The sequence below is a fragment of the Eumetopias jubatus genome, unplaced genomic scaffold (assembly GCF_037043125.1).
Source record: "Eumetopias jubatus isolate StellerSeaLion01/CBP00866 unplaced genomic scaffold, mEumJub1_p1.0 scaffold_12, whole genome shotgun sequence".
Lineage (NCBI taxonomy): Eukaryota > Metazoa > Chordata > Mammalia > Carnivora > Otariidae > Eumetopias > Eumetopias jubatus.
The window spans coordinates 37,490,126-37,516,224 of record NW_028274818.1 but is presented as its reverse complement, the minus strand read 5'-3'; the positions used below and the strand labels follow the sequence as shown (position 1 = coordinate 37,516,224).

Genomic DNA, 26,099 nt, shown 5'->3' with positions numbered 1-26,099 from the left:
AGATCTCCAGGACTTACTACTTGTAAGTTTGTACCCTTAAACATCTGTCCTACCCCCCCATCCCAAGTCAGACAGAGAAAGACAAATACTGTATGATATCACTTACTTGTGGAATCTGAAAAGGCCGAACTTATAAAAACAGAGTAAAATAGTGCTTACTAGGGATTGGGGGTCTGAGGGGCAGGGGACATTAGCATACTTATTCTAAAAGATTCTCTCTGACTTAGGTGTACTGAGACTAGATTTTAGGGACATAAGGGCAGAAGCAGGGAAAAACATTTAGGAGGTGACTATATAAACATTCCAATTAGAAAATACTATGGCTCTCTGAACCTGGGGGAGCAGTGAAGACAGCAGGGAGAAGTGGTAATATTCTGGATATATTTTAAAGGCAAAGCTGACAGATTTACTGGCAAATTATTTATAGAGTATAAGAGAAAGAAAGGATGATTCAAGGGTTTTGGCTTCAACAAATTTACTTGGAATGGGTAAGACTCTGGGAGGCTTATTTTTTGAGGATCAGGAGTACAGTTCTGACCAAATAAAGTTTACGGTGTCAGACATCCAAGTGGAGGTGTCAAGGAGTTGGAGTTTAATGAACAGATCTAGATGAAGTTGTAAATATGAGAGTCATCAGTTTATAGATGGTATTTAAAATCATGAGACTGGATGAGTTACCTAAGGAGAGAGAATAAATGAGAAGATTCAGGCAATGATGAAATGAGAAATAACCAGCAAAACAGCCTGATAAGAAGCAGCCAGTGAAGTAGGAGATAAGCCCAGATAGTTTTATAGGAAGTTGGCTGTAGTCCACTGTGTGAGATACTGACCTGTATTTGTATTCTCCAAGAGATGAGGACTGATAATTCGCCTTTGCATTTAGCAAAGTGAAGTCGTTGATGACCTGCATGAAAACAATTTTATTGGAATATTGTGAGTACAAGAGTGATTGGAAAAACAGGAGAAATATCAGAGACAGTAAATATAGAAAGTGTTTTCAAAGGAGTTCTGCTTTACAACATAAGTCAGTCAGAGAAAGACAAATATATGATTTCACTCATGTGGAATTTAAGAAACAAAACAAATGATCATGCGGGGGGGAAAAGGGGAGAGGCAAATCAAGAAACACTCTTAACTATAAAGAACAAACTGATGGGGGCGCCTGGGTGGCTCAGCCAGTTAAGCATCTGCCTTCAGCTCAGGTCATGATCTCAGGGTCCTGGGATGGGGCCTGTGTCAGGCTTCCTGTTAATAAGCAGGGATTCTGCTTCTCTCTCTTCCTCTGCCTCTTCCCCCCCCCCATACCCCGTGACTTGTGTTCGCTCTCTCTTCTCTGTCTCTCAGAAATAAATAAGTAAAATCTTTGAAAAAAAAAAAACCAAAACAAAACTGATGGTTACCAGGGAGTAGGTGGGGGTGGGTAGGGTTGGGTTGAATAGGTGATAGGGATTAAGGAGTGTACTTGCTGTGATGAGCACTGGGTCATGTATGGAAGTCTTGAATCACTAAATTGTACACCTGAAACTAATATTACACTGTATGTTAACTAACTGGAATTTAAATAAAAACTAATAAATAAAAAATAAAGGAATTCTACTTTAAAAGAGCAAAGAATTGAAATTGTACTGCTAAAGTATATGTTGTCTGTTTGCTTTTTGTTTTTTCATGGGAAGAATTTAAAGAAACATAGAAATACCATTAGACTAGGGAAATAGAGGACTGCCAGATAGTTAAGATTTTTGGGTGAAGCCGTGTATATATATATGGTGTCTGGCATATACATAAAAATGCTTTTTTAAGAGTAGCTCTAATTAAAGGTAACATTATTCTACAGTTTTCCTTCTTGTATACATTGGCAGATTGTAGGGTTGGGGTTGTGCCGTCTTAATAAAATGAATTGGGAGCTTTCTCTTTCTATGCTCTGGAATGGTGAATAGCTATGACATCGAAATTTTCTGTCTCCTAAAGATATTGCTTAAAAGGTGTTATAAGTCCATCTGAACCTGGAACTTTCTCCAGGGATAGTATTTTGAGAATATTTCCAATTACTTACATGGATGTTGCCCTGTTAAAGTTTTCTACCTCTTCTTGAACCAGTTTTGATAATATTTTCCATTTAATTCACTTCTCAGATTCATTAGTATCAGTATCGAGAAACTTTATAATTTTTGGTATTTTTGTGTTTGAAATTTTATCTTTATTTTTATTTTTTTCTTACTGTTAGTGTTTATATCCCCCTTTTCTCAATTAGACTTTGCAGAAGCATGGCTTTCTTGTCTTTTTTAAGTACTTGGAACATTTATTTTTATTCTTGTTTAATAATGAAAACACTTAAGGCTATTAATTTTCCCCTCAGTGCAGATGCCCACTTTCCATAAATTATGTCTTCTAGTGCTCTCATTGCCCTTAATTTGAAATGCATTTTAAAAAAATATTTATTTGAGAGAGACAGAGGTAGAGAGAGCACAAGCAGAAAGGAGGGGGAGAAGCAGACTGCCCACTGAGCAGGGAGCCCGATGCAGGGCTCAATCCCAGGACCCTGGGATCATGACCTGAGCCGAAGGCAGACGCTTAACCAACTGAGCCACCCAGGCGCCCCTGAAATGCATTTTTAAAAGTCAGATTTATTGTAGTATAATTTGTTTACAGAAATCTTTCTAGGTATACTGGTCAGTGAGTTCTAATAAATGTCTATACTTGTGTAACCACCACCACAAATGAGATGTGGGACACTTTCCTCACTTTTGGAGTGAGGAAAATGTCTGTATTCCTTCAGGCTCCTCTGTAGTCAGTCTCACAATCACCAGTCTGATTTCTGTCCCTATAATTTTGCCTTTCTAGAATATAAATGAAATCATACAGTATGTCGCCTTTTGAGTCTGACTTCTTTTACTTTGCATAATTCTTTGATATTCATCCGTGGTGCATTAAGCAGTAATTCATTCCTTTTTATTGAGAAGTAGTATCCCAGTGTATGGACATGCCACAGTTTTATTTATTCATTCATAAGTTGGTGGACACTTGGATTGTTTCCAGTTTTTGATATTATAAATCAAGCTACTATTGTACAGGTCTCTTGGAGACATTTCTTAGGTCAATATGTAGGAGTTGAATTGCTGTGTTGTATGGTAAATGTATTATTAACTTTGTAAGAAACTGCCAAACTGTTTTCCATAATGACTGTACCATTTTACACACTTACCAGCCGTGTATAAGAGTTCTAGTTCTCTGGTTTACTAGCACTTTCTGTTATATGACTTTGTAATTTTAGCCATTTTAATAGGTGTATTGTGATATCTCATCATGGTTTTAATTTGCATTTCCCTAATTGTCATTTATATCTCATCTATATGTGATCATCTGTGTCTCATCGGTGAAGTGCTTATTCTAATATTTTATGCATTTTTTTGGGGGGGGTTGTCTTCTTGTTACTGTGTTCTTTATATATTCTGGATACAAATACTTTATCAGCTGTGTATTTTGCAAGCATTTCCTATTTTTATACTTTGATGAAATTTAGTTTATTTATTTTTTCCTCTTTTAGGGTGTATTTTTTGTGTTTTATCTAGGAAATCTTTACTGAACCCCAGGTCACAAGATTTTGCCATGTGTTTTCTTCTAGAAGTTTTATAGTTGTGGTTTTATATTCAACTCTTTGTGATCCATTTTGAGTTGACTCTTGTATATAGTACAAGGTAGGGATTGAGGTGTATTTAGATAGCCAGTTGTTCCAGCACCGTTTGTTGAAAAGACTGTCCTTCCTTCATTGAAATACCTTAGCATCCTTGTTGACAATCATTTGACCATATCTATGTAAGTCTGTTTCTGATTTCTGTTGTTTCTTTCGTCTGTGTGTCTATCCTCAAATGAATAACACACTTTTTTTTTTTTTAAGTAATCTCTACACCCAACGTAGGGCTCTAACTCACAACGCCGAGAACAAGAGTCAGCACGCTCCTCTGACTGAGCCAGCCAGGTGTGCCCCAGTAGCACACTGTCTTGATGACTGTAGGTTTATAGTAAGTGTTGGAATCAGATAGTGTGAGTCCTCTACCTTTGTATTTATCAAAATTATTTTGCATGTTCTAGGTTTTTTGCCTTTTCTACAAAGTTTAGAATTAGTTTGTTAGCTTCTGCAAAAAAGCTTTCTAGAATTTTGTTTGGTATTTGTATCTATAGATCAATTTGGAAAAAACTGACATCCTAATAGTATTGAGTTTTCTGATCCATGAACATTGTATATATCTCCATGTATTTAGGTCTTCCTCAGTTTCTCATCAGCAGTTTTTACTGTTCAGCATACAACTCTTGTACACATTCTGTTAGATTTATTCCTAAGTATTTCAAGGTTGTTAGCAGTATTACAAATGATTGTTTTTTTAATTTCCAGAAGAGCAATTTTGATTTCTTCTTTGACCCTGAAATTAATTTTTTCTTCTTTATTCATATACTTTTCCAGTTTTATTGAGATGTAATTGATATACATCAGTGTATAAGTTTAAGGAATACAGCATAATGGTTTGATTTATATTTATTGTGAAATGACTGCTGCAGTAAGCTTAGTTAGCATCTGTCATCATATAGATACAATAAAAAGAGAAAAATTTTTCGTACGGTGGGAACTCCTATGATTCACTCTCTTAACTTTCCTATACATCACATAGCGTTAACTGTAGTCACCATGTTGTACATTACATCCCTAGTACTTATTTATCTTGTAACTGGAAATTTCTATTTTTGAAGTGATTAGTTTTTTTAATTCATGGAATTTTTGTTGTTGCCAGCCTTTTGTTACTAATTTCTAATTTTAAAGTTTCTTTGTGGCCCAGTATAGGATCACTTCTTATAAATACAGTTGACCTTTGAACAACATGTGTTTGAACTGCATGGATCCACTTCTACATGGAGTTTTTTTTTCTAATAAATACAGTACAATGCTGCAAATGTATTTTCCTTATGATTTTCTTAGTAACACTTTCCTTTCTCTGGCTTCATCTATTTTAAGTATGTTATACATATAACCTACAAAATATGTGTTAACCAACTGTTTATTTTTAACCGGTAAGGCGTCCAGTCAGCAGTAAGCTATTAGTAATTAAGTTTTGGGGGAAGTTTATATACAGACTTTTGACTGTGCAGGGAGTTGGCACCCCAACCCCTGTGTAGTTCACAGGTCAACTATAGTTCAAAGGTCAGCTATAGTTTGAAGGATTTGAAAAGAAGGTATATTTTCTATATGATTATATCAAGTATGTTTTATGTAATGTAATATGTAGATAAATATATAGTATATAATATGTTACATAGTATGTGTATGTATTGAAAGCTATATTGAATCTACTGTACTGATGATAGTACTCAAGTATACCATCTTAAATTAGTTTTTTTCTCTTTTTGATCTATGAAGTTTTGTTATTTATTAGCATCTCGCACCAGTTTGTGTCAAATCCTAATGCTCTCTGGTTGCACAATAGAACTCTAACTAATATGAAGGAATCCTGTCTTCTATTTTAAGCTCTTTGCCTCAGATTCTTTATGTATCATTGACATTGCTACTTGTTTATTTTTGTTTGCATTATTTACTAGGTCTGCCAGTTTTATTATCCTTAACCTTTATCTGTCATTTAGGTTTCATCCTTATAAAATAGCATCCAGTTAGATTTATGTCCTTAGACTTAATCTGAGTCTTTTTAAATAGTGTACATAGCTTATTTGCATTTACTGATATACCTGAGGGTTTTTACTTAACTTCTTCCATCTTTATGCTGTTTTTATACATTCTTTTTGTTTCCTTTCTTTCATTACTTCCCTTTGTTACCTTGTTTTCTTCTTTTATTCTCTAGTAAATTAAAAAGATTTTTATATGCTAATTAAACTTTTTTTTACTTTTTTTTTACTTCTCTATACTCAATATATATTAATCTAAGAGCTTGTGTATCTCTATTAAAAATGAAAAGTGTGGTCTTTGAAATGTCACAAGTGTTAGTAGGTCTGAATTCTCCTCTTCTGCCTGTCACTCCACTTTCCCCCTATGTCTTACTAAAATAATCTGCAGTTTGATGATCAGTTGTCTTTTTTTTTATGCTATGCAGTGGTTTCTTTTTTTGTAATAAATTTTTTCATAATATATGTACTGAACTTTACAACCACATTAACGGTGACTTAAATGTTAAATGTTTTGTTGATTTCACAGCTTACTAATTTCTTCATTAAACCCCATCTTCTCTTGAGTTTTTTATTCTGATTTATCTTTCCTGTAACTTTTTTCTTTGGTTAATTCTAATTGAAAAAAAATATTTTTTAATATTTGTCTATCTCACAAAGAATTTTTTCATGTGCCTGAAACCTGAGCGTATTGATTTTATTTAAATAGATGTGGTCAAATAATCATTACTAGAGCCTAGATGTATTTTTGAAAATATTGAAATAGAGCAGAAGAAAACAGTGCTAATGATAAAACCTTTACAAGATAATAGTTTTGATTTCAAATTTGAATTTAACTCCCAGTTACCAAGAGTAATTCTTTTTCTTCTAAGGTTTCCTCCTTTTATCTTTCCTTCCTTCCTTCCTCTCAACCAGTCTTATCCACCACTGATTGATTTTTGAGTTTTGGAATTTTAAGAGCCAATTGTGTCTTTTTCATTGCTACTTTTACTGGTGTGTTGGTAGGTGTTATAATTTCCACATGGAATCATATATTCCAGGTTTAAAGGAAATACTTCCATTCTGAATGTTAAAAGCCCAAAATGAAGGCCCAATATAGTATATTATTATTAAAGAAGTCGAAAATAGTAACTTCATAGGAACAAAAATATTTTCTCATGTTTATAGTTTTGTTTGGATTTTTTTTATGCCTTACTAACATAAATATCCATTTTAGTTGGTGTTAATTTGTATTAATAGTTTACAATATTCTGATGTTATAGTTTTATCTGAAGAAGTTGATTTATACAACCTGTTACAAAGTGAAAGATTATCTGTTCTGGATATTTTCAAAGATACAATTTTATTTTTGGCTTTATATCTCCTGAGAGTTCTGTTTTGTTCCTTACCTAATACTAGGAGGAATGATAAGTTAAGCCTGAGAATTAGTTCTTTTAATCATCTTTTTCTTTGTAGGTTGGTACAATGGAAACATAGAAAAATTAGAGGGGTTATGTCTCTGACAGAGTACTTTTAAACATAACATTTTTCTATACCTTAAAGACTATAAGCTTTTTGCTGTGCTTTTCTGGAACACATCCCTGGTGGCCAGTCCCATTCTAGGGTAGAGGAGAAGCCCCTATTTAGGAACTGACCCAGAAAACAGTAATTCAGGACAGAGCTTCAGTTGAGCAGTGAGGTAAGCCAGCCTAGAGAGAGAGAAATTCAGACCAAATAGTCAGTGAAGAAGACCGTGGTAGTGACTGAGAAAGGGGCTTGTGTTTGAAGATTTCCTTTCTGTCAATAAGAAAAATGGACCTGGTAAGACAGTTTTGTAATAGGTCATGTCCTTGGAACAGAAGGGAGCCACATTTCCTCATTGAAACAGGATTGACCTGCCATCTCTGGGGAACTTTGTGATGTGCTCTGTTAAGCTAACTGATTTGAATTAACGAACCTTGAAATCAGTGTTTATTTACTGAGAGCATTGTAGGTACCCAATACTGTGCTGAGTGACAGAAATTAGAAGATAACATGGTCAATAATTTTATCAAAAATTTTTCGAACACTTTTTCTCAGTTTTTTAAATGGTAAAATTCTTTTTGCTTTTTAAAAAGTACTAATACTGTTATCATAAATGTCTTGCACATGCCTTCTCGATTATCCCAAAAGGTTAAATGTGTCTTAATACACAGAGCACTCTGTAAGACATAATTTTGAATATGTATAAACACAAGACATAGTCCTTAACTTCTGGGGCTATTTGGCTGCGGAATTTATTCCCAAACATAAGCTAATTAACAGCGTAAGGCAGGATAACTTAGGCAGTAAGAAGACGGGTAAATGGCAATGGTTTAAGAATTTGAATAAATAGAAAAGACTTTGGTATTACTTAAACACAATCACTTTTTTAAAAACTGCTTTCTTTTGCACTTCAAAAACAGCATCTGTGTCTGCTTCTATTTCTTTGTCCTTCACTCTTTAATACACTTGCATTTAGATCTGTTTCCCTATCACTTTTGCTTAGGCACGTCAAATGTCACCAGGGTTCTTAATGCTAGATTGGAGGCTTGTCTGCATTTGTCTTCTTTCCTTTTAGTGTATTTGGCCCTGTCAGCCTTTCCCGTTCCCTTGGCTTCTTTGCACTGAACTGTCCTCACTCATTTTTCTCACTGTCGAAACTGTATCCTCTCTGGATTCTTCACTGCCCCTTTTCTTCAGAATTGCGTCTTTGAGTTGAGTCTAGGTGCTTCCTCCCATTTATTCTCTGCCATTCTGATGGCATCCCCTCATATCAGGGTGGGCATTCTCCAGCAATCTAGTCCTTCTCCCTGAGCTTCTGAACTACTCTTTTTTTTTTTTTAGTATTTTATTTTATTTTATCTCTTAATTATTATGTTATGTTAATCACATTAATTATGATTAATTACATCATTGGTTTTTGATGTAGTGTTCCATGATTCATTGTTTGCGTATAACACCCAGTGCTCCATGCAGAACGTGCCCTCTTTAATACCCATCACCAGGCTAACCCATCCCCCCATGCCCCTCCCCTCTAGAACCCTCAGTTTGTTTTTCAGAGTCCATCGTCTCTCATGGTTCATCTCTCCCTCCGATTCCCCCCCTTCATTCTTCCCCTCCTGCTATCTTCTTCCTTTTTTTTTTTTTTAACATATAATGTATTATTTGTTTCAGAGGTACAGATCTGTGATTCAACAGTCTTACACAATTCACAGCACTCACCATAGCAAATACCCTCCCCAGGGTCTATCATCCAGCCACCCCACTCCTCCCACACCCCACCACTCCAGCAACCCTCAGTTTCTTTCCTGAGATTAAGAATTCCTCATATCAGTGAGGTCATATGATACATGTCTTTCTCTGATTGACTTATTTCGCTCAGCATAACACCCTCCAGTTCCATCCACGTCGTTGCAAATGGCAAGATCTCATTCCTTTTGATGGCTGCATCATATTCCATTGTGTATATATACCACCTCTTCATTATCCATTCATCTGTCAATGGACATCTTGGCTCTTTCCACAGTTTGGCTATTGTGGACATTGCTGCTATAAACATCGCGATGCACGTACCCCTTCGGATCCCTATATTTGTATCTTTGGGGTAAAGACCCAGTAGTGCAGTTGCTGGGTTATATGGTAGCTCTATTTTCAACTTTTTGAGGAACCTCCATACTGTTTTCCAGAGTGGCTGCACCAGCTTGCATTCCCAACTAACAGTGTAGGAGGGTTCCCCTTTCTCTGCATCCTTGCCAACATTTGTCATTTCCTGACTTGTTAATTTTAGTCATTCTGACTGGTGTGAGGTGATATCTCATTGAGGTTTTGATTTGTATTTCCCTGATGCCGAGGGATGTTGAGCACTTTTTCATGTGTCTGTTGGCCATTTGGATGTCTTTGGAAAAATGTCTGTTCATGTCTTCTGCCCATTTCCTGATTGGATCATTCGTTCTTTGGGTGTTGAGTTTAAGAAGTACTTTATAGATTTTGGATACTAGCCCTTTATCTGATATGTCATTTGCAAATATCTTATCCCATTCTGCGTTGTCTTTTGGTTTTTTTGACTGTTTCCTTTGCTGTGCAAAAACTTTTTATCTTGATGAAGTCCGAATAGTTCATTTTTGCCCTTGCTTCCCTTGCCTTTGGCGATGTTTCTAGGAAGAAGTTGCTGCGGCTGAGGTCGAAGAGATTGCTGCCTGTGTTCTCCTCAAGGATTTTGATGGATTCCTGTCTCACACTTAGGTCTTTCATCCATTTGGAGTGTATTTTTCTGTGTGGTGTAAGGAAATGGTCCAGTTTCATTCTTCTGCATGTGGCTGTCCAATTTTCCCAACACCATTTGTTGAAGAGACTGTCTTTTTTCCATTGGACATTCTTTCCTGCTTTGTCGAAGATTAGTTGAACATAGAGTTAAGGGTCCGTTTCTGGGCTCTCTGTTCTGTTCCGTTGATCTTTGTGTCTATTTTTGTGCCAGTCCTGTACTGTCTTGATGGTTACAGCTTTGTAATAGAGCTTGAAGTCCGGAATTGTGATGCCACCAGCTTTGCTTTTCTTTTTCACATTCCTCTGACTGTTCGGGGTCTTTTCTGGTTCCATACAAATTTGAGGATTATTTATTCCATTTCTTTGAAAAAGTGGATGGTATTTTGATAGGAATGCATTAAATGTGTAGATTGCTCTAGGCAGCACAGACATTTTCACAATATTTGTTCTTCCAATCCATGAGCATGGAACGTTTTTCCATTTCTTTGTGTCTTCCTCAATTTCTTTCATGAGTATTCTCGAGTTTTCTGAGTGCAGATTCTTTGCCTCTTTGGTTAGATTTATTCCTAGGTATCTTACGGTTATGGGTGCAATTGTAAATGGGATCGACTCCTTAATTTCTCTTTCTTCTGTCTTGTTGTTGGTGTATAGAAATGCAACTGATTTCTGTGCATTGATTTTATATCCTGCCACTATACTGAATCCCTGTACGAGTTCTAGCAGTTTTGGGGGTGGAGTCTTTTGGGTTTTCCACATAAAGTATCATATCATCTGCAGAGAGTGAGAGTTTGACTTCTTCTTTGCCGATTTGGATGCCTTTGATTTCTTTTTGTTGTCTGATTGCTGTGGCTAGGACTTCTAGTACTATGTTGAATAGCAGTGGTGATAGTGGACATCCCTGCCGTGTTCCTGACCTTAGGGGCAAAGCTCTCAGTTTTTCCCCATTGAGTATGATATTCACTGTGGGTTTTTCATAGATGGCTTTTACGATATTGAGGTATATACCCTGTGTCCCTACACTCTGAAGAGTTTTAATCAAGAAAGGATGCTGTACTTTGTCAAATGCTTTTTCTGCATCTGTTGAGAGGATCATATGGTTCTTGTTCTTTCTTTTATTAATGTACTGTATCACATTGATTTGTGGATGTTGAACCAGCCTTGCAGCCCAGGAATAAACCCCACTTGGTCGTGGTGAATAATCCTTTTAATGTACCGTTGGATCCTGTTGGCTAGTATTTTGATGAGAATTTTTGCATCCATGTTCATCAAGGATATTGGTCTGTAGTTCTCCTTTTTGATGAGGTCTTTGTCTGGTTTTGGGATCAAGGTAATGCTGGCCTCATCAAATGAGTTTGGAAGTTTCCCTTCCATTTCTATTTTTTGGAACAGTTGCAGAAGAATAGGTATTAATGCTTCTTTAAAAAATAAATGTTTGGTAGAATTCCCCTGGGAAGCCATCTGGCTCTGGGCTCTTGTTTGTTGGGAGATTTTTGATTCCTGCTTCAATTTCCTTAGTGGTTATGGGTCTGTTCAGGTTTTCTCTTTCTTCCTGGTTCAGTTTTGGTAGTTTATACGTCTCTAGGAATGCATCCATTTCTTCCAGATTATCTAATTTGCTGGCATAGAGTTGCTCATAATATGTTCTTACAATTGTTTGTACGTCTTTGGTGTTGGTTGTGATCTCTCCTCTTTCATTCATGATTTTGTTGACTTGGGTCCTTTCTCTTTTCTTTTTGATAAGTCTGGCCAGGGGTTTATCAATCTTGTTAATTCTTTCAAAGAACCAGCTCCTGGTTTCGTCGATCTGTTCTACTGTTCTTTTGGTTTCTATTTCATTGGTTTCTGCTCTGATCTTTATTATTTCTCTTCTCCTGCTGGGTTTAGGCTTTATTTGCTGTTCTTTCTCCAGCTCCTTTAGGTGTAGGGTTAGGTTGTGTATGTGAGACCTTTGTTGTTTCTTGAGAAAGGCTTGTAATGCTACATACTTTCCTCTTAGGACTGCCTTTGCTGTATCCCAAAGATTTTGAGCAATTGTCTTTTCATTTTCATATGTTTCCATGAATTTCTTAAATTCTTCTTTAATTTCCTGGTTGACCCATTCGTTCTTTAGCAGGATGCTCTTTAGCCTCCATGTATTTGAGTTCTTTCCGACTTTCCTCTTGTGATTGAGTTCTAGTTTCCAAGCATTGTGGTCCAAAAATATGCAGGGAATGATCCCAATCTTTTGGTACCTGTTGGGTTCTGATTTGTGACCCAGGATGTGATCAATTCTGGAGAATGTTCCATGGGCACTAGAGAAGAATGTGTGTTCTGTTGCTTTGGGATGGGATGTTCTGAATATATCTGTGAAGTCCATCTCGTCCAGTGTGTCCTTTAAAGCCTTTGTTTCCTTATTGATCTTTTGCTTAGATGATCTCTCCATTTCAATGAGGGGGGTGTTAAAGTCTCCCACTATTATTGTATTGTCGCTGTGTTTCTTTGATTTTGTTATTAATGCTTGTACAGTTGGCTGCTCCCATGTTAGGGGCATAGATATTTACAATTGTTAGATATTCCTGTTGGATAGACCCTTTAAGTATGATGGAGTGCCCTTCCTTATCTCTTATTATAGTCTTTGGTTTAAAATCTAATTTGTCTGATATAAGGATTGCCACCCCAGCTTTCTTTTGATGTCCATTAGCATGGTAAATGGTTTTCCACCCCCTCATTTAAATCTGGAGGTGTCTTTGCGTCTGAAATGAGTCTCTTGCAGACAGCGTATCGATGGGTCTTGTTCTTTTTATCCAGTCTGATGCCCTGTGTCTTTTGATTGGGGCATTTAGTCCATTTACATTCAGGGTAACTATCGAAAGATATGAATTTAGTGCCATGGGATTGCCTGTAAGGCGACTGTTATTGTATATTGTCTGTGTTCCTTTCTGGTCTGTGTTACTTTTAGGCTCTTTCTTTGCTTAGAGGACCCCTTTCAATATTTCTTGTAGGGCTGGTTTGGTGTTTGCAAATTGTTTTAGTTTTTGTTTGTCCTGGAAGCTTTTTCTCTCTCCTTCTATTTTCAGTGACAGCCTAGCTGGATATGGTATCTCTCTCGTTTACCGCTCTAAATATATCATGCCAGTCCTTTCTGGCCTGCGAGGTCTCTGTGGACAGGTCCGTTGCCAATCTAATGTTTCTACCGTTGTAGGTTACGGACCTCTTGTCCCGAGCTGCTTTCAGGATTTTCCCTTTGTCTCTGCGACTTGTCACTTTTACTGGTAGATGTTGGGGTGTTGACCTATTTTTATTGATTTTGAGGGGCTTCTCTGTGCCTCCTGGATTTTGATGCCTGTTTCCTTCCCCAAATTAGGTTAGTTGTCTGCTCTAATTTGCTCCAGTATACCTTCTGCCCCTCTCTCTCCTTCCTCTGGGATCCCACTTATTCTAATGTTGTTTCACTTTATGGTATCACTTATTTCTCGAATTCTGCCCTTGTGATCCAGTATTGTTTATCTCTTTTTCTCAGCTTCTTTATTTTCCATCATTTGGTCTTCTATATCTCCTATTCTCTCTTCTGCCTCATTTATCCTAGCAGTTAGAGCCTCCATTTTTGATTGCACCTCATTAATAGCCTTTTTGATTTCGACGTGGTTAGATTTTAGAAAGGGTTTCTCCAATAACTTCCGTGCTTTTTTCAAGCCCAGCTAGTACCTTTATAATCATCATTCTGAACTCTAGTTCTGACATCTTACTAATGTCTGTATTGATTAGGTCCCGGGCAGTTGGTACTGCCTCTTGTTCTTTTTGTTGAGGTGATTTTTTCCATCTTGTCATTTTGTCCAGAGGAGAATAGATGAATGAGAGAACAAAATGCTAACTGGGTGACAACGACCCCAGAAAAACACTAAACAAATCAGAAGAAACCCGAAACTGGGGGAAAAGAAAGGGAAATAAAAATAATAATAATATGATCAGGCTGGTGAATAGAACAGAGCCAAACTCTAGATTTTGGATGTATTTTGGTCTGTTAGAAGAAATTGCCTCCCAGAACTTTAAAGAATGAACAACTTATATATATACATATACAAAAAATAAGGCTAAATACAATGAAGGGATAAAATATGAGTGTAAACATGAAAATCAAAAAAGATTTTTAAAAAGGAATTGATAAGACGTTGGTTGAAAAAGGGAAGAAGAAAAATTCAACTAAAAAACAGAGAAAAATAAAAAATAAAATTTAAAAAATTAACGTTGAAAGACTAAAGAATCATGGGGGAAAAGCCATGAATTCTATGTGCAGTATTCCCCTAGCGCTGGAGTTCTGCCATTCTCATTGATCCGTAAACTTGGTCTTGGCTGGCTGTTCTTGCTGATCTTCTGGGGGAGGGTCCTTTTGCCATGGTTTCCAAATGTCTTTGCCCGAGTCAGAATTGCCCTGCCCTTGCTGGGTCCTGCTAAGTAATCGGCTTGGGTTCGCTTTCCGGAGCTTTTGTTCCCTGCAGCTTTCCATACAGCTTTGGAGGACAAGAGTGAAAATGGCGGCCTCCCTGTCTCTGCCCTGGAGGAGCTGAGAACTCGGGCCCTGCTCCTCAGTGCGCCCCCAGAGAAAAGCAGTCAGTCACTCCCCTCTTCCTGGTCTCCGGCCGCACTCCTTGCTCACCCAGCCTGTGACCGAGCGTTTGTTTCTGTCTCTGGCACCCGACTCCGTGTGGAGTTCCAAACCTTCCAGATCCCTGCAGTGCGCTCCTGCGCCACTCCTCCCGTGGGAGGAAGGGGAGTCTCCACGGATCTGCCGCTTGTTGGGTCCCTGCTGGAGGAGCAGTGGCCCAACTGTGCCGCGGATCACGGTTTATGGCAACCCCAAGCTGAGAGCCCGTGCCTCTGCTCGTCTCTGCAGCCGGCTTCCCCGCTCCATACCTGGGAGCTCTGCTGCACTCAGGCACCCCCGGTCTCTCTGTGACCCTGAAGGTCCTGAGACCACACTGTCCCGCGAGGGTTCACCCCTCCTCACCCCTCACTTAGCCACTGGAGCAACATCCCTCAGTGGAGCCAACTTCTGAAAGTTCCGATTTTGTGCTCCGCTGATCTATCACTTGCTGGTAGCGGCCTACGGTGGCCCCCTCCCTCGCTGTCTGTCCTCCCGAATATCGCCTCGGATTCACTTCTCCGCGCATCCTATCTTCCAGTAAGTGGTCGCTTTTCTGTTCAGAGAGTTGTTGCTATTCTTTTCTTCGATCTCCTTTTGAGTTTGTAGGTGTTCAGAATGGTTTGATCCCTATCCAGCTGAATTCCTGAGACCAGAGGAAATCCAGGTCTCCTACTCCTCCACCATCTTGCTCCTCCCCTGAACTGCTCTTCAGCGTAGTAGCTTGTAGGGCTTGCAAAGCTCTTTGACTCTCAGGAGCTTTTTATTATTGCAGACAATAAATGTCATCACCCCCACTTATATTTTATTTTAAAATTTTTTATGCCAGTATGTTCATGTGCAGAATTCAAAAGCTGCAAAAGGATATATATCATAAAGTATTTCCCACTTACTCTCCTGCCATCCACTCACTCCTTTGCCCAGTGGCAGCCCGTGTCTAATTTCTTATATGTTTTTCCAGAGGTGTTTTATATTAAAGCAACAATTCTGCAGGCCGCCTGGGTGGCTTAGTCAGTTAAGCGTACAGCTTGTGATTTCGGCTGAGGTCATGATCTCCTGGGTCATGTGCTTGAACCAGGTCAGGTTTTGCACTCAGCGGGGAGTCTGCTTAAGGTTCTCTTCCCTCTGCCCCTCCCCCTACTCACATACATTCTCTCTCTCTCAAATAAATAAATAAATCTTAAAAAAAAATTCTGTATAAATCTTTACCCCCATTTTAGAGACAAAGAAGTTGAGACTCAGAGATTTCAGTAATTGGCTCAGATCACAGAGATGGTAAGTGGTAGAGCCAGAATTCTCATGCAAGTCTTCCAGCTAAAAATCTGTTACATGTCAGATTCCAAATGCCTGGTAGATATTTCTTCTTGGATTTCATATCTCTTCCTATTTCTGTCCTTTCTCTGGGATTAGCTTATCTCCATAAATTCTCAGTCTTCATAAATGGAATCAACATTCTCTAGTCATGAGGTTTGAAATTTTGTATTAATTATTGAATCCTTCTTGTTGATTCCCTTTTACATCATCAGTTTCAAAACGCCTCTCATATTCACTCTCTACTCTCCATTTGAGCCCTCAAGCTGTAGTTAAGGCCATAGTCCATCACCACCTGCCTGGATTAATGCCCTAGGCTATAGGTTGGCTCTGTGGCCCTAACCTGTTTATCATTGCCATAATAATCTTCCTTAATGCTTTCAATAACATAATTCTCTCCAGTGGTTTCCTTTTTCCTTTAACCATTAAACTTAAATTACTCTAACTTCAAGGCCAACTTTAATCTGGCCTAATATTCCCTGTTCAGTGTTTCTCTGTCTTGGCCTTCATCCGTTTTGGACATATCTCCTGTTAGGCCACAAATAAATATTCCATAATCTGGCCTAACTGCCACACTGCTTGTTTGCTTCATCTCCATCACTGTCTTCCCTTTCATTACCAGAAACCTACTTTGTCTTTCAAGTCCATTTCCATTCCTGCCATGATTATTTGTTCCTGCTGCTGTTTTTGTTATTAGCTAGGGTTTTCTTTCAGTTGAAAAAGTACACATGCACATGATAAAAAATTCAGAGTTTAAGGTGAATAGTGAGCGAAAACACGTCTGTCTTGTAAGTCATCTCTTCTCTCAGCTCTCCCCTGCAGAGGTGGTCAGTGTTAACTAGTTTCTTATGTATCCTTCTGAATTTTGTCGTCCATAAAAAAGCATGTGTATGTCCTTTCTATTTCCTGTATGAAAATGAAAATAGTTTATGCACGTTCTGAACCTTTTATCTCTTCACAGTACATCTTGGGGAACATGTGGTATTAGTACTTAGATCTGCTACATTCTTTCAGCAGTTGTGTGGTACTGCCTTTATATTTCCAGTTCCACCGATGAACATTAAGAGTTGTTTCCAGTACTTTTACTCTTACTGTTTACACTGCTACATTGACTAGTTTGTTAAAAAAAGAAAATCATCATTGCTCACAATGATGATACATTTCTAAAAGAGGATTTCTTGGGTCCAATGATACATACAATTAAAGTTTTTATATGTAATGCCAGTTACCCACTAATGAGGTTTCTATTTTACCTTTCTGTCGGTAGTGTGACAGTGACTGTTGCCCCACACAGCTTTCAGAACTATGGCTTATTAAACTTTACTCCTGTACAGTCTGGTGAAAAAAATCTCTTATTTTAAATGTTTCAAATTAGGAGTGAGATTTAGCATCTTCTTTTTAAAAGGCATTTGTATAAATTTTATCTGTGAACTCATTTTTCTATTGTGGTGTTTGCCTATCTGCTAGTAAGAACGTTTTATATACGAAGGTGATTGGGCCTTTATTGACCTTACATGATATGAACATTTTTCCCAGATTTGTCAAATATCTTTTTACTTTTTCTTTTCCTATGTTAGCCCTTAGTATTTCTTACAGTTTTGGTTTTTATTTGCCATTAAAAAGAAACAAAGGTCTAGATTTATTTTACCCAGATGGCTGGCCAGTTGTCCTTGAGCTGTTTATCGAAAAGTCCCTCTCATTTGAAATGCCATTAGTGTATATTAAATTCTGTGTATTTGAATCCATTTCTGGAACAAGTTTGCTCTCATTGATTTCTCTGTCCATGAGTAGGAAAAACTTCTTTGACTTCTACAGGTTTATTATACATTTTATATTTGGTGGGGTTTGTTTTGTCCCTCATACTTCATCAGAATTTTTCTGGATATATTTTGATTTTGATTTTTCCATATGATCTTTAGAAACAGATTATGTAAATCTTTCCACTCCCAAGATTGTGTTGACATTTTTATCTGGGACATAATAAATCTATTGTTTAACTCTTTTGAAATTTTATTTTTGATTTTTTTCCCTAGTCTTTAAGTTTTGCTATTTTCTGAACTTTTGTCTTTGTGGGAGAATGGGAATTAGTTTAATTTAGCAGGGCGTTATTTGACCACTTATATGACATGTCCTAAGAGTAGAGGTGCAGGATAAGGCAAGAGTCACTGTAGTACGAGCACTTACCCATAGTTGACGTTACTTAAAGAAACACGAGCATCTTGTTTCTGGTAATTCTTCAGACCACGGTAGTCCGGAGTAGAGTGGATGATCCAAAATGGAGGAGGACAGACAGTGCATTCACTTGCATACAAGATAGACTGTCATGCTCCGTTATTTTTTAAAAATATAGATATATGAACTAATATTCGTATCTCTCCATGAAGTAAAGTACAGTGGAGGTTCTGCTTTTGTGGACTGAATAATACTTAATTTCCAGTGAGCTTAATAAAAAATCAGTCATGATGACCTTTTTTTTTTTTAAATGGACTTTATTCTTCAGAACAGGTGTAGATTTACAGAAAAATGGAAAAGATGGTACAGAGGGTTGCCACACACCCCACACCCAGTTTCCCCTGTCATTGTTTGCCATTAGTGCAGCACATTTGTTAAAATTAATAAACCAATGTTGGTACATCATTATTATTAACCAAAGTTCATTCTTTGTTCTGGTTGCTTTAGTTTTTGCTTAGGGTCCTTTTTCGGTTCCAGAGTCCCATCTAGGAAACTGCATTAGATTTCGCCCATGTGTCTCCTGATATTCCTCATGGCTCTGGCAGTTTGAAGTTTTTTATTGTAGATAGAATTTTTCTAAAAGCTAGAACATTTAAAACAAGTGGACAGTTTTAAGGTATTTCACCTTCTGTGTTCCGTTTTCTTCTGTATTCCAGGCACTCTGTGAATGTGCCCTCCAGACTCCTTATGACAGCCTGAAACTCGGGATGCTGTCTGTCCTTTCCACACTGTCAGGGACCATTGCCATCAAACATTACTTCAGCATAGCTTCAGGTAAGGAGAAGGGAGAGGACATATGGAGAATGTGCTAGTCCCTTTTCTCATGTTGATGGTTCAGGTTGTTTCTTCTGTAAAGCCTTAGAATCCAGAACAGTTTCAGTCTTGTACTCTGTTGTATGCCAGTGACTTATCTGAGAATGATTTCTTCTACTAATGCCTGTGGTCATAATATTTTGCATCCTTGATCATAATTCAAGGGTATTGTTTTGTCTAGATTTGCCCTGTTTTGAATTATATGTATGTGAAAGAATATTTTTGAGGATACTTAACATAGCTAGTTTGCTTTTGTTATGTCTCTGAGTTAAAGTGCCCTTTGGATTTAAGTACATTTCAAAGGCCAGATGGTGGTGAATTTTAAAAGCAAATGTCATATGCCTTCTTTTAGGTATATATTATCCCTCTGGAAAATGATTAAAAGAAAACTTTACCCCAGTTCAATAACACTTTCCTAGTTGCCTATTGCAGATGGTTTAACTTCAAAAATGCCTTAATTAATGCCCAGCGAGGAGCTTGCTTACCTAACAGACATGGCTAAAGTGTTTTGTTTTGTTTAATGCAGGTTTTGTGGTGGATCTGTATTGCTTCCTGTTTTAGTCCATTAATTTGAATTGAGGTAGCTAAGAATTACAATGACCCTTTGTCCTTTTTATGGTTTCACAGCCTTTGAACTTAACTGGGTAAAGGGAATTCCCTACCATATATATAAAGCTTGATAGGAAGATAAAAATACCTGGGACCCTGTTTGCCAGGCCTCCTTGCCAGCTAGGGTGCACACATGTGGCCTGGACTCAGGGCTCATGTCATACCATGGGCTGAATTGGGAGCCAGTCACGATAAGAAGTAGGGAAGTGGGAGAATCCGGTCTAGCGCTACAGCAGTGACCGCGGCCGCACCGTTTGTGGGGTCTCCCGTAACAGTGGGCATTTGCTCTGTCATGGTACCTCTGGCAGCAGTGTAAGCCGTGACATCGAGCTTAACTAATTCTTCACTGAACTAATTCTGTGCACGGTTTGGGCTGTGATCTTGCTTGGTCGCTAGCCTGGCCTTTTTCCTGTGCATTTTCTAACTTAGTTTTCTAGGCTTTCCAGTAATTCTGTGAGGTATTTCTATGTCAGTTTTCTACTGCTTTGCAGTAAGTCACCTCAAAACTTAGTGGCGTAAGGGACCTACCTGTAGGTGGCTCAGTCGGTTAAGCATCTGCCTTCAGCTCAGGTCGTGGTCCCAGGGTCCTGGGATCAAGTCCTGCATCGGGCTCCTTGCTCAGCAGGGAGCCTACTTCTCCCTCTGCCTGCCACTCCCCCTGCTTGTGCTCTCTCTCTCTGACAAATAAATAAATAAAATACTTAAAAAAAAAAAAACAAAAAACTTAGTGGCTTAAAACCATCACCATCGTATTTGCTCTGATTCTGCATATCAGCAATTTTGACTGACCTCAGCTGGGTGCTTCTCCCAGTCTCACGTGGGCTTTTACTCTTAAGATTGCAGTCATCTCGAACCTTGACCATTCTGGATGGTCTAAAGAGGCCTCATTCACCCAACTGGAGGTTGAAAGGCTTTCAGCAGAGCAGCTTGGTTCTCCTCCATGTGCCTCAGCAGGCTAGCTTAGCCTTGTTTACATTATGATCTCAGGGTTCTAGCGGGAACCAAAGAAGGAAGCCACCAGCACATGAGCACTTCTTAGTCTTTTCCTTGCGTATTTTTTAATGTCTGAATAGCCAGAGCAAGCGACACAGCCAAGCCGAGATAAGTGGGGAAATAAACACCTCTTGAGGCAAGGAATTAGAAAATTGCATCACAAAGGGGCATGCCAACAAGGGACGGGATATATTATCACAGCCCTTTTTATCAATAATCTATCATATACCCATTGTACTTTTGAGAAATTCTTTTCCTGCATAAATCAGCCAGTCTCAGTTTCTCAGCTTATAGTTAATATCTTTGACTGACATCCTACCTTAAAAGAGCTGCAAGAGTATTAATTGTATCTTATAATTTATAAGTGTCTTCCCATAGAAGGTCTCATTGCTTCTGTACAAGTAGCCTTTCAAGCAAGGCGCATAGAAAGGAGTTTATAAGTATTAAAATTGAGGCTTACAAAGTTTCAACGATATGTCCAAAATCACATACTTGATGACATGCCTTAGTCTAGGCCTGAACCCAAAAGTTCTGATCCAGTGTTCATTTTTGTACTAAACGGGCCTAGAAGCAGAATGACTTTGTTTTTCTTTATTTTATAATTCCAAAGTCATTTGTAAGCCTCTGTCAGGTTATAATATTCAAGCAATTCTCAAGCTTTGCCCTTTTATTGAATTTTAAATTTTATTAAATTGCAGTTTGTATATGGAATTAAGCAAAAGGCTTAAATAACCAGACTAGGTAATGTTCACAAGAAATAAAAGTCAAGGATTTTCCAAAATTAGGTTATTTCCATAGGCAATAGTAAATGTTTAAGTATGTTTTCATTGATTAGATTTTTTCAATATAAGCAGGATCGTTTGTAAAACAAACTTAAATTTAGTGTCTAAATGATCACTAACAAATGGCTCTTAAGCATATAAGATGTTCAGTATCACACATACCTAAGAAAATGCCAAATAAAACAATACTGAAATACTTTACCAATCCATCAGATTGGCAAAGATTCAGAAGTTTGATAACATGCTGTGTTGACAATGATATGGGTGAACAGCCACTCATTCATTGCTGGTGGGGTTGTGAATTATTAAATGTCTGCATAGGTGATTTGGAAATATTCATCAAAATTACAAATGACCCAGAAATTCCACTTCTAGGAATTGAACCTACTAATATATTGACACATTTGAGAAATGACGATGTATAAGATTATTCATAGCATCAGAGTATGTAATAGCAAAACATTGTCCATCAGCAGGGATGTAGTATAAAAAAAATCCATCAATAACGATCTCATTAAAGAAATTATGATACACAACTGCAATAGAAGTCAATATAATTTATTAAAGAGAATATATGGCATGGAATAATCTACATGATATGTTTAAAGGGCAATAAAGAAGGATGTAAAACTGGAAAAAGGAAAAAAATCGAGAAATGTATGTGCCTGCAAATGTATAGCCTCTGGAATGATACATAAGGAACTGATAATATTGGGTGCATGAGGAAGACTCTTCATTCACTGACTTTCTAGCTTTTTCTACTATTTGTTGAACCTTTTGAACCAGGTGAATTTATCTGAGTAAATAATTTTTTAATAAATAAAAAATTAAATTAAAAATAGTTTTGTCCTTAAAACTGTAAACATAGAAAAATGCTGGGCGCCTGGGTGGCTCAGTTGTTAAGCGTCTGCCTTCGGCTCAGGTCATGATCCCAGGGTCCTGGGATCGAGCCCCGCATCGGGCTCCCTGCTCAGCGGGAAGCCTGCTTCTCCCTCTCCCACTCCCCCTGCTTGTGTTCCTGCTCTCGCTGTGTCTCTCTGTCAAATAAATAAAATCTTTAAAAAAAAAGAAAAATGCTGCAAAATATATTTTAAAGGCAGAATATTGGCTATTACCTACTTACTGTGATTATGTGTGAATTTTTAAATTTTGAATTTTTCTGATTTTTTTCCAAGTTTTCTATGATGAGTCTTCATAGAAAAAAGGAAAAATGCAAGTTGCAAAACATGTTTGTAAATCTATTAATGAGTCTGTATTGTCCAAATCATACGGGCAAGACAAAGAATGGAGGAAATGCAAGTTCCATAGTCTTGAAAAAACTTTTCTAATATTTTGCCTTTTTTTTTTTTAAGATTTTTTATTTATTTACTTGACACAGAGAGAGAGACAGCTAGAGAGGGAACAAGCAGGAGGAGCGGAGAGGGAGAGGCAGGCTCCTGGCTGAGCAGGGAGCCCGATGCGGGGCTCGATCCCAGGACCCTGGGATCATGACCTGAGCAGAAGGCAGACGCTTAACGACTCAGCCACCCAGGCGCCCCTATTTTGCCTTAAATTTTAAAAACACTGAGGGTTTACCTGAACTAGTACTTTTATGTTAAACTGGAAAACACATGTCCCCCACTGCCTGGGATGGGGTCTTGGTTTATGCCTGTTGTAATTAGGAATATGATCAAAAAATATGATCACCTTTGGTGTGAGAAGCAAGGTTGAAGTTGATGGAAATCATGGAAAAATAAGCAAGAATGGAAAAAGGAAGGCAGGAACAAGAGTCTCTGCTAAAAAGCTGAAAAGCTTTAATCTCCTGATTCTTCTTAAAGTTCATTCACTTATACCTGAGAATTTCTCTACTATAAATAAATATATTCACAACATAAACCTTACATTACAGAATTTCAAGTGTGAATTTTAAAAGTTGCTGCAGGGACATCTGGGGGGCTCAGTCGGTTAAGCGGCTGCCTTCTGCTCAGGTCATGATCCCAGGATCCTGAGATCAAGTCCCTCATTTAAAATCTTAGTTATGCCCTACCCCTGCCTCTGGGTTTCAGTTTCTTTTGTAAAAATAGGGCATTGAATCATGTGATTTCAGAATCCTTTCCAGTTCTAAAATCATGAATTCTGGGGGCGCCTGAGTGGCTTAGGCAGTTAAGCATCTGCCTTCAACTCAGGTCATGATCCCGGAATCCTGGGATCAAGCCCTGCATCAGGCTCCCTGCTCAGTGGAGACCCTGCTTCTCCCTCTGCCCCTTACCTGTTCATGCTCTCTCTTTCGCTCTCGCTCTCGCTCTCTCTCTCAAATAATAAAATCTTTTAAAAAAGTAAAAATAAATAAAACCATGAATTCTGTGTAAACCTTTTGCAGTATAACTATCTGCCAGCCATTGAGGTGGGAAAAGCAAACTTAAAATTTTTGTTTCTCTTTTTCTTTCCTCTCATGAAGGTAAGGTTTATCTGATAAGAGGCCTAAAATTGACATCCGTTTTAATGAGAATCCATTTGCACTCCCAAGATACAGTCTTTAGTTGTTTTGGCTTTGCTGTGTTCCTTAGTCCATTTTTGTTAATATTTTTGTGGGAAAGTTCTGTATTATTTTAGATCCCAGTCATTATAAACTACTAGGACATACCTATTCTAAGTTCCTTGACAGGAGAGACAGGAATGATGGTTTATGTTGATGATGGAGTACAAGTAGATGGAACAATGAACCTATATGTTGAACTGCTTTTGAACTTTATAAGTGGATTAAGTCTGTGCTACTTTTCTCTTCTTGTTTAGGAAATGTGGGTTCTTCTCCCAGATCCTCTGACTTGGTCAGATTAGCCCAAGAGTGCTGTTACCATAATAACAGGGGCATTGCAGCTCATGGAGTACGAGTCCTAACTAATATAACGGTCTCTTGTCAAGAAAAAGGTGAGTTTGATCAACACTGATACTATGTATCAACTTTTAGGTTGAAGTTTGGGTGGAATTCTGTGTGTGTGTGTGTGTGTGTGTGTGTGTGTTTTAATCTCTTCTTTTTAGCATATATGCTTTTATCTACTGGTTGCCTCCTAAAGTCTACTTAGAGCAGGTTTTCTCAAAACTACTTAATCCTATGAAAAATAAAAATATATATATATGAGGACCTTGGGATTGGGATTATGAAATTGAAAGGTTTCATAGAGCATTGCCCATTTCCTCCCAGTGCTTCACTTTGCATGCATGGTGCTGTGGATAGGGATCACTTTTGACTGCCTGTGCTGTGGTATGACAATTTGTTCACATGTGCAAAAACCTGGAAAATTGAGGAAAAAATACCTTAAGTTATCAAGGGGCTTAAGTAACAAATAGTTTCACCTAGGAGCAAATGAATTAAGAGAGTAATATGAATTAAATTTGCCTAGAATTTGTCTCTAGGTATTTAAAGCATTAAGCTCATTTGCATAATTTATGATGTGAATAGAAAATGTTTATATTTTATTTTATTTCTAATATTTTTGACCTAAAGACCTGAATAAGTTCAAGCTGGCGTTCAAAAACAGCAGTGTATTTTGTTTTTTTGTTTTATAGGATGTGAATAGAAAACAATGCTTATATTTTCTTGTATTCCTGATATTTTTGACCTAAATGCTTGAATAAGTTAAAGCTGGTGTTCAAAAACAGATTGTACTTTGAATGTTTCTTCTGTTTCGGTGTTTATTTTGATCTTCATTAAGGATCGTAAGCGGGGATCTTATCCACACTAGACGTCAGCACTGCTCATTCCTAGTACCTGTTTTTTTCTAGCACCCTGACCTTCACTAGACTTAACACTGTCAAGCCCTACACTAACTCAGGTGACATTTCTTTAAAATTGTTCTTTAAATGCTGATTCTTATTTGAATAATTAAACCTGTTTTATTTTTGGTATAGTAATGAGTATTTTCTACCATGTAACAGAAAACTGTGTTCTCAAAGTTCATATATATTAACCTTAATATGGTTAATTAATATATTCAGAATTTTCTAGAACTGCTAGAGAAATTCGAGCCCTAAGGTAGTAGAAAGATGCTATAGTACTGCTATTACATGAGACACCTTAAGGGGTTTGTTCTTTGTGGTCTGACTTAAAATATTAATAAGGTTATGTGGGGTTTTCATTACTTCCTAAAAGGGTTTCAATTTTCATTAGAAAGTTACATTGTAGGTGAAAATGGACAAGCATAATTTGTGCCTAGTTAGGAAGATTAAAAATTTATATCTAGTTAGGAATGATTCATGTCTGGTTAGGAAGGTAATACATGGTTTGCTGTTCCTAGTATTTTCCTCAGCTAAGCTGGTGAGATTGTTTTCAGTTACGCTTTATTTATACTTTTGTGGCTTTAGCTCTTGATTTAACATGGGTATACATACCTTTTTTTTAAATATTAGTTTCAGGTGTACAACATAATGATTTGATATTTATGTATATTGTGAAATGGTCACCACAGTCTAGTTAACATCAGTCACCATACATAGTTATAAATTTTTTTTCTTGTGATGAAAATTTTTAAGATCTACTCTCTTAACTTTCAAATATGAAATATACAGTATTATTAACTATACTCGCCATACTATACTCATTTTATAACTAGAAGTTTGCACCTTTCAACCCCCTTCTCCCATTTTGTCCACCATCTGCCTCTGGCAATCACCAATCTGTTCTCTGTACCTGTGAGCTCAGTTTTTCTTTGCTTGTTTGTTTTAGATTTCACATGTAAGTGTGAAATCATATGGTATTTGTCCTTTTCTATCTGACTTCAAGATCAACATAATGCCTTCAAGATCAACATAATGCCTTCAAGATCGATCCATGTTGT

The 26,099-nt window shown here is 37.6% G+C and overlaps 1 protein-coding gene across 2 annotated transcripts in view; it reads left to right on the top strand.

Annotated features, from left to right (window-relative positions):
• INTS7 (integrator complex subunit 7) overlaps positions 1 to 26,099 on the top strand; it is a 99,723-nt gene that overhangs the window by 33,084 nt on the left and 40,540 nt on the right. For both annotated transcript variants that reach the window (XM_028125825.2, XM_028125826.1), the window contains 2 exons: positions 18,745 to 18,862; positions 24,058 to 24,192. In XM_028125825.2, coding sequence (XP_027981626.1) covers positions 18,745 to 18,862; positions 24,058 to 24,192 — 253 coding nt within the window. The remainder of the gene's footprint in view (positions 1 to 18,744; positions 18,863 to 24,057; positions 24,193 to 26,099) is intronic.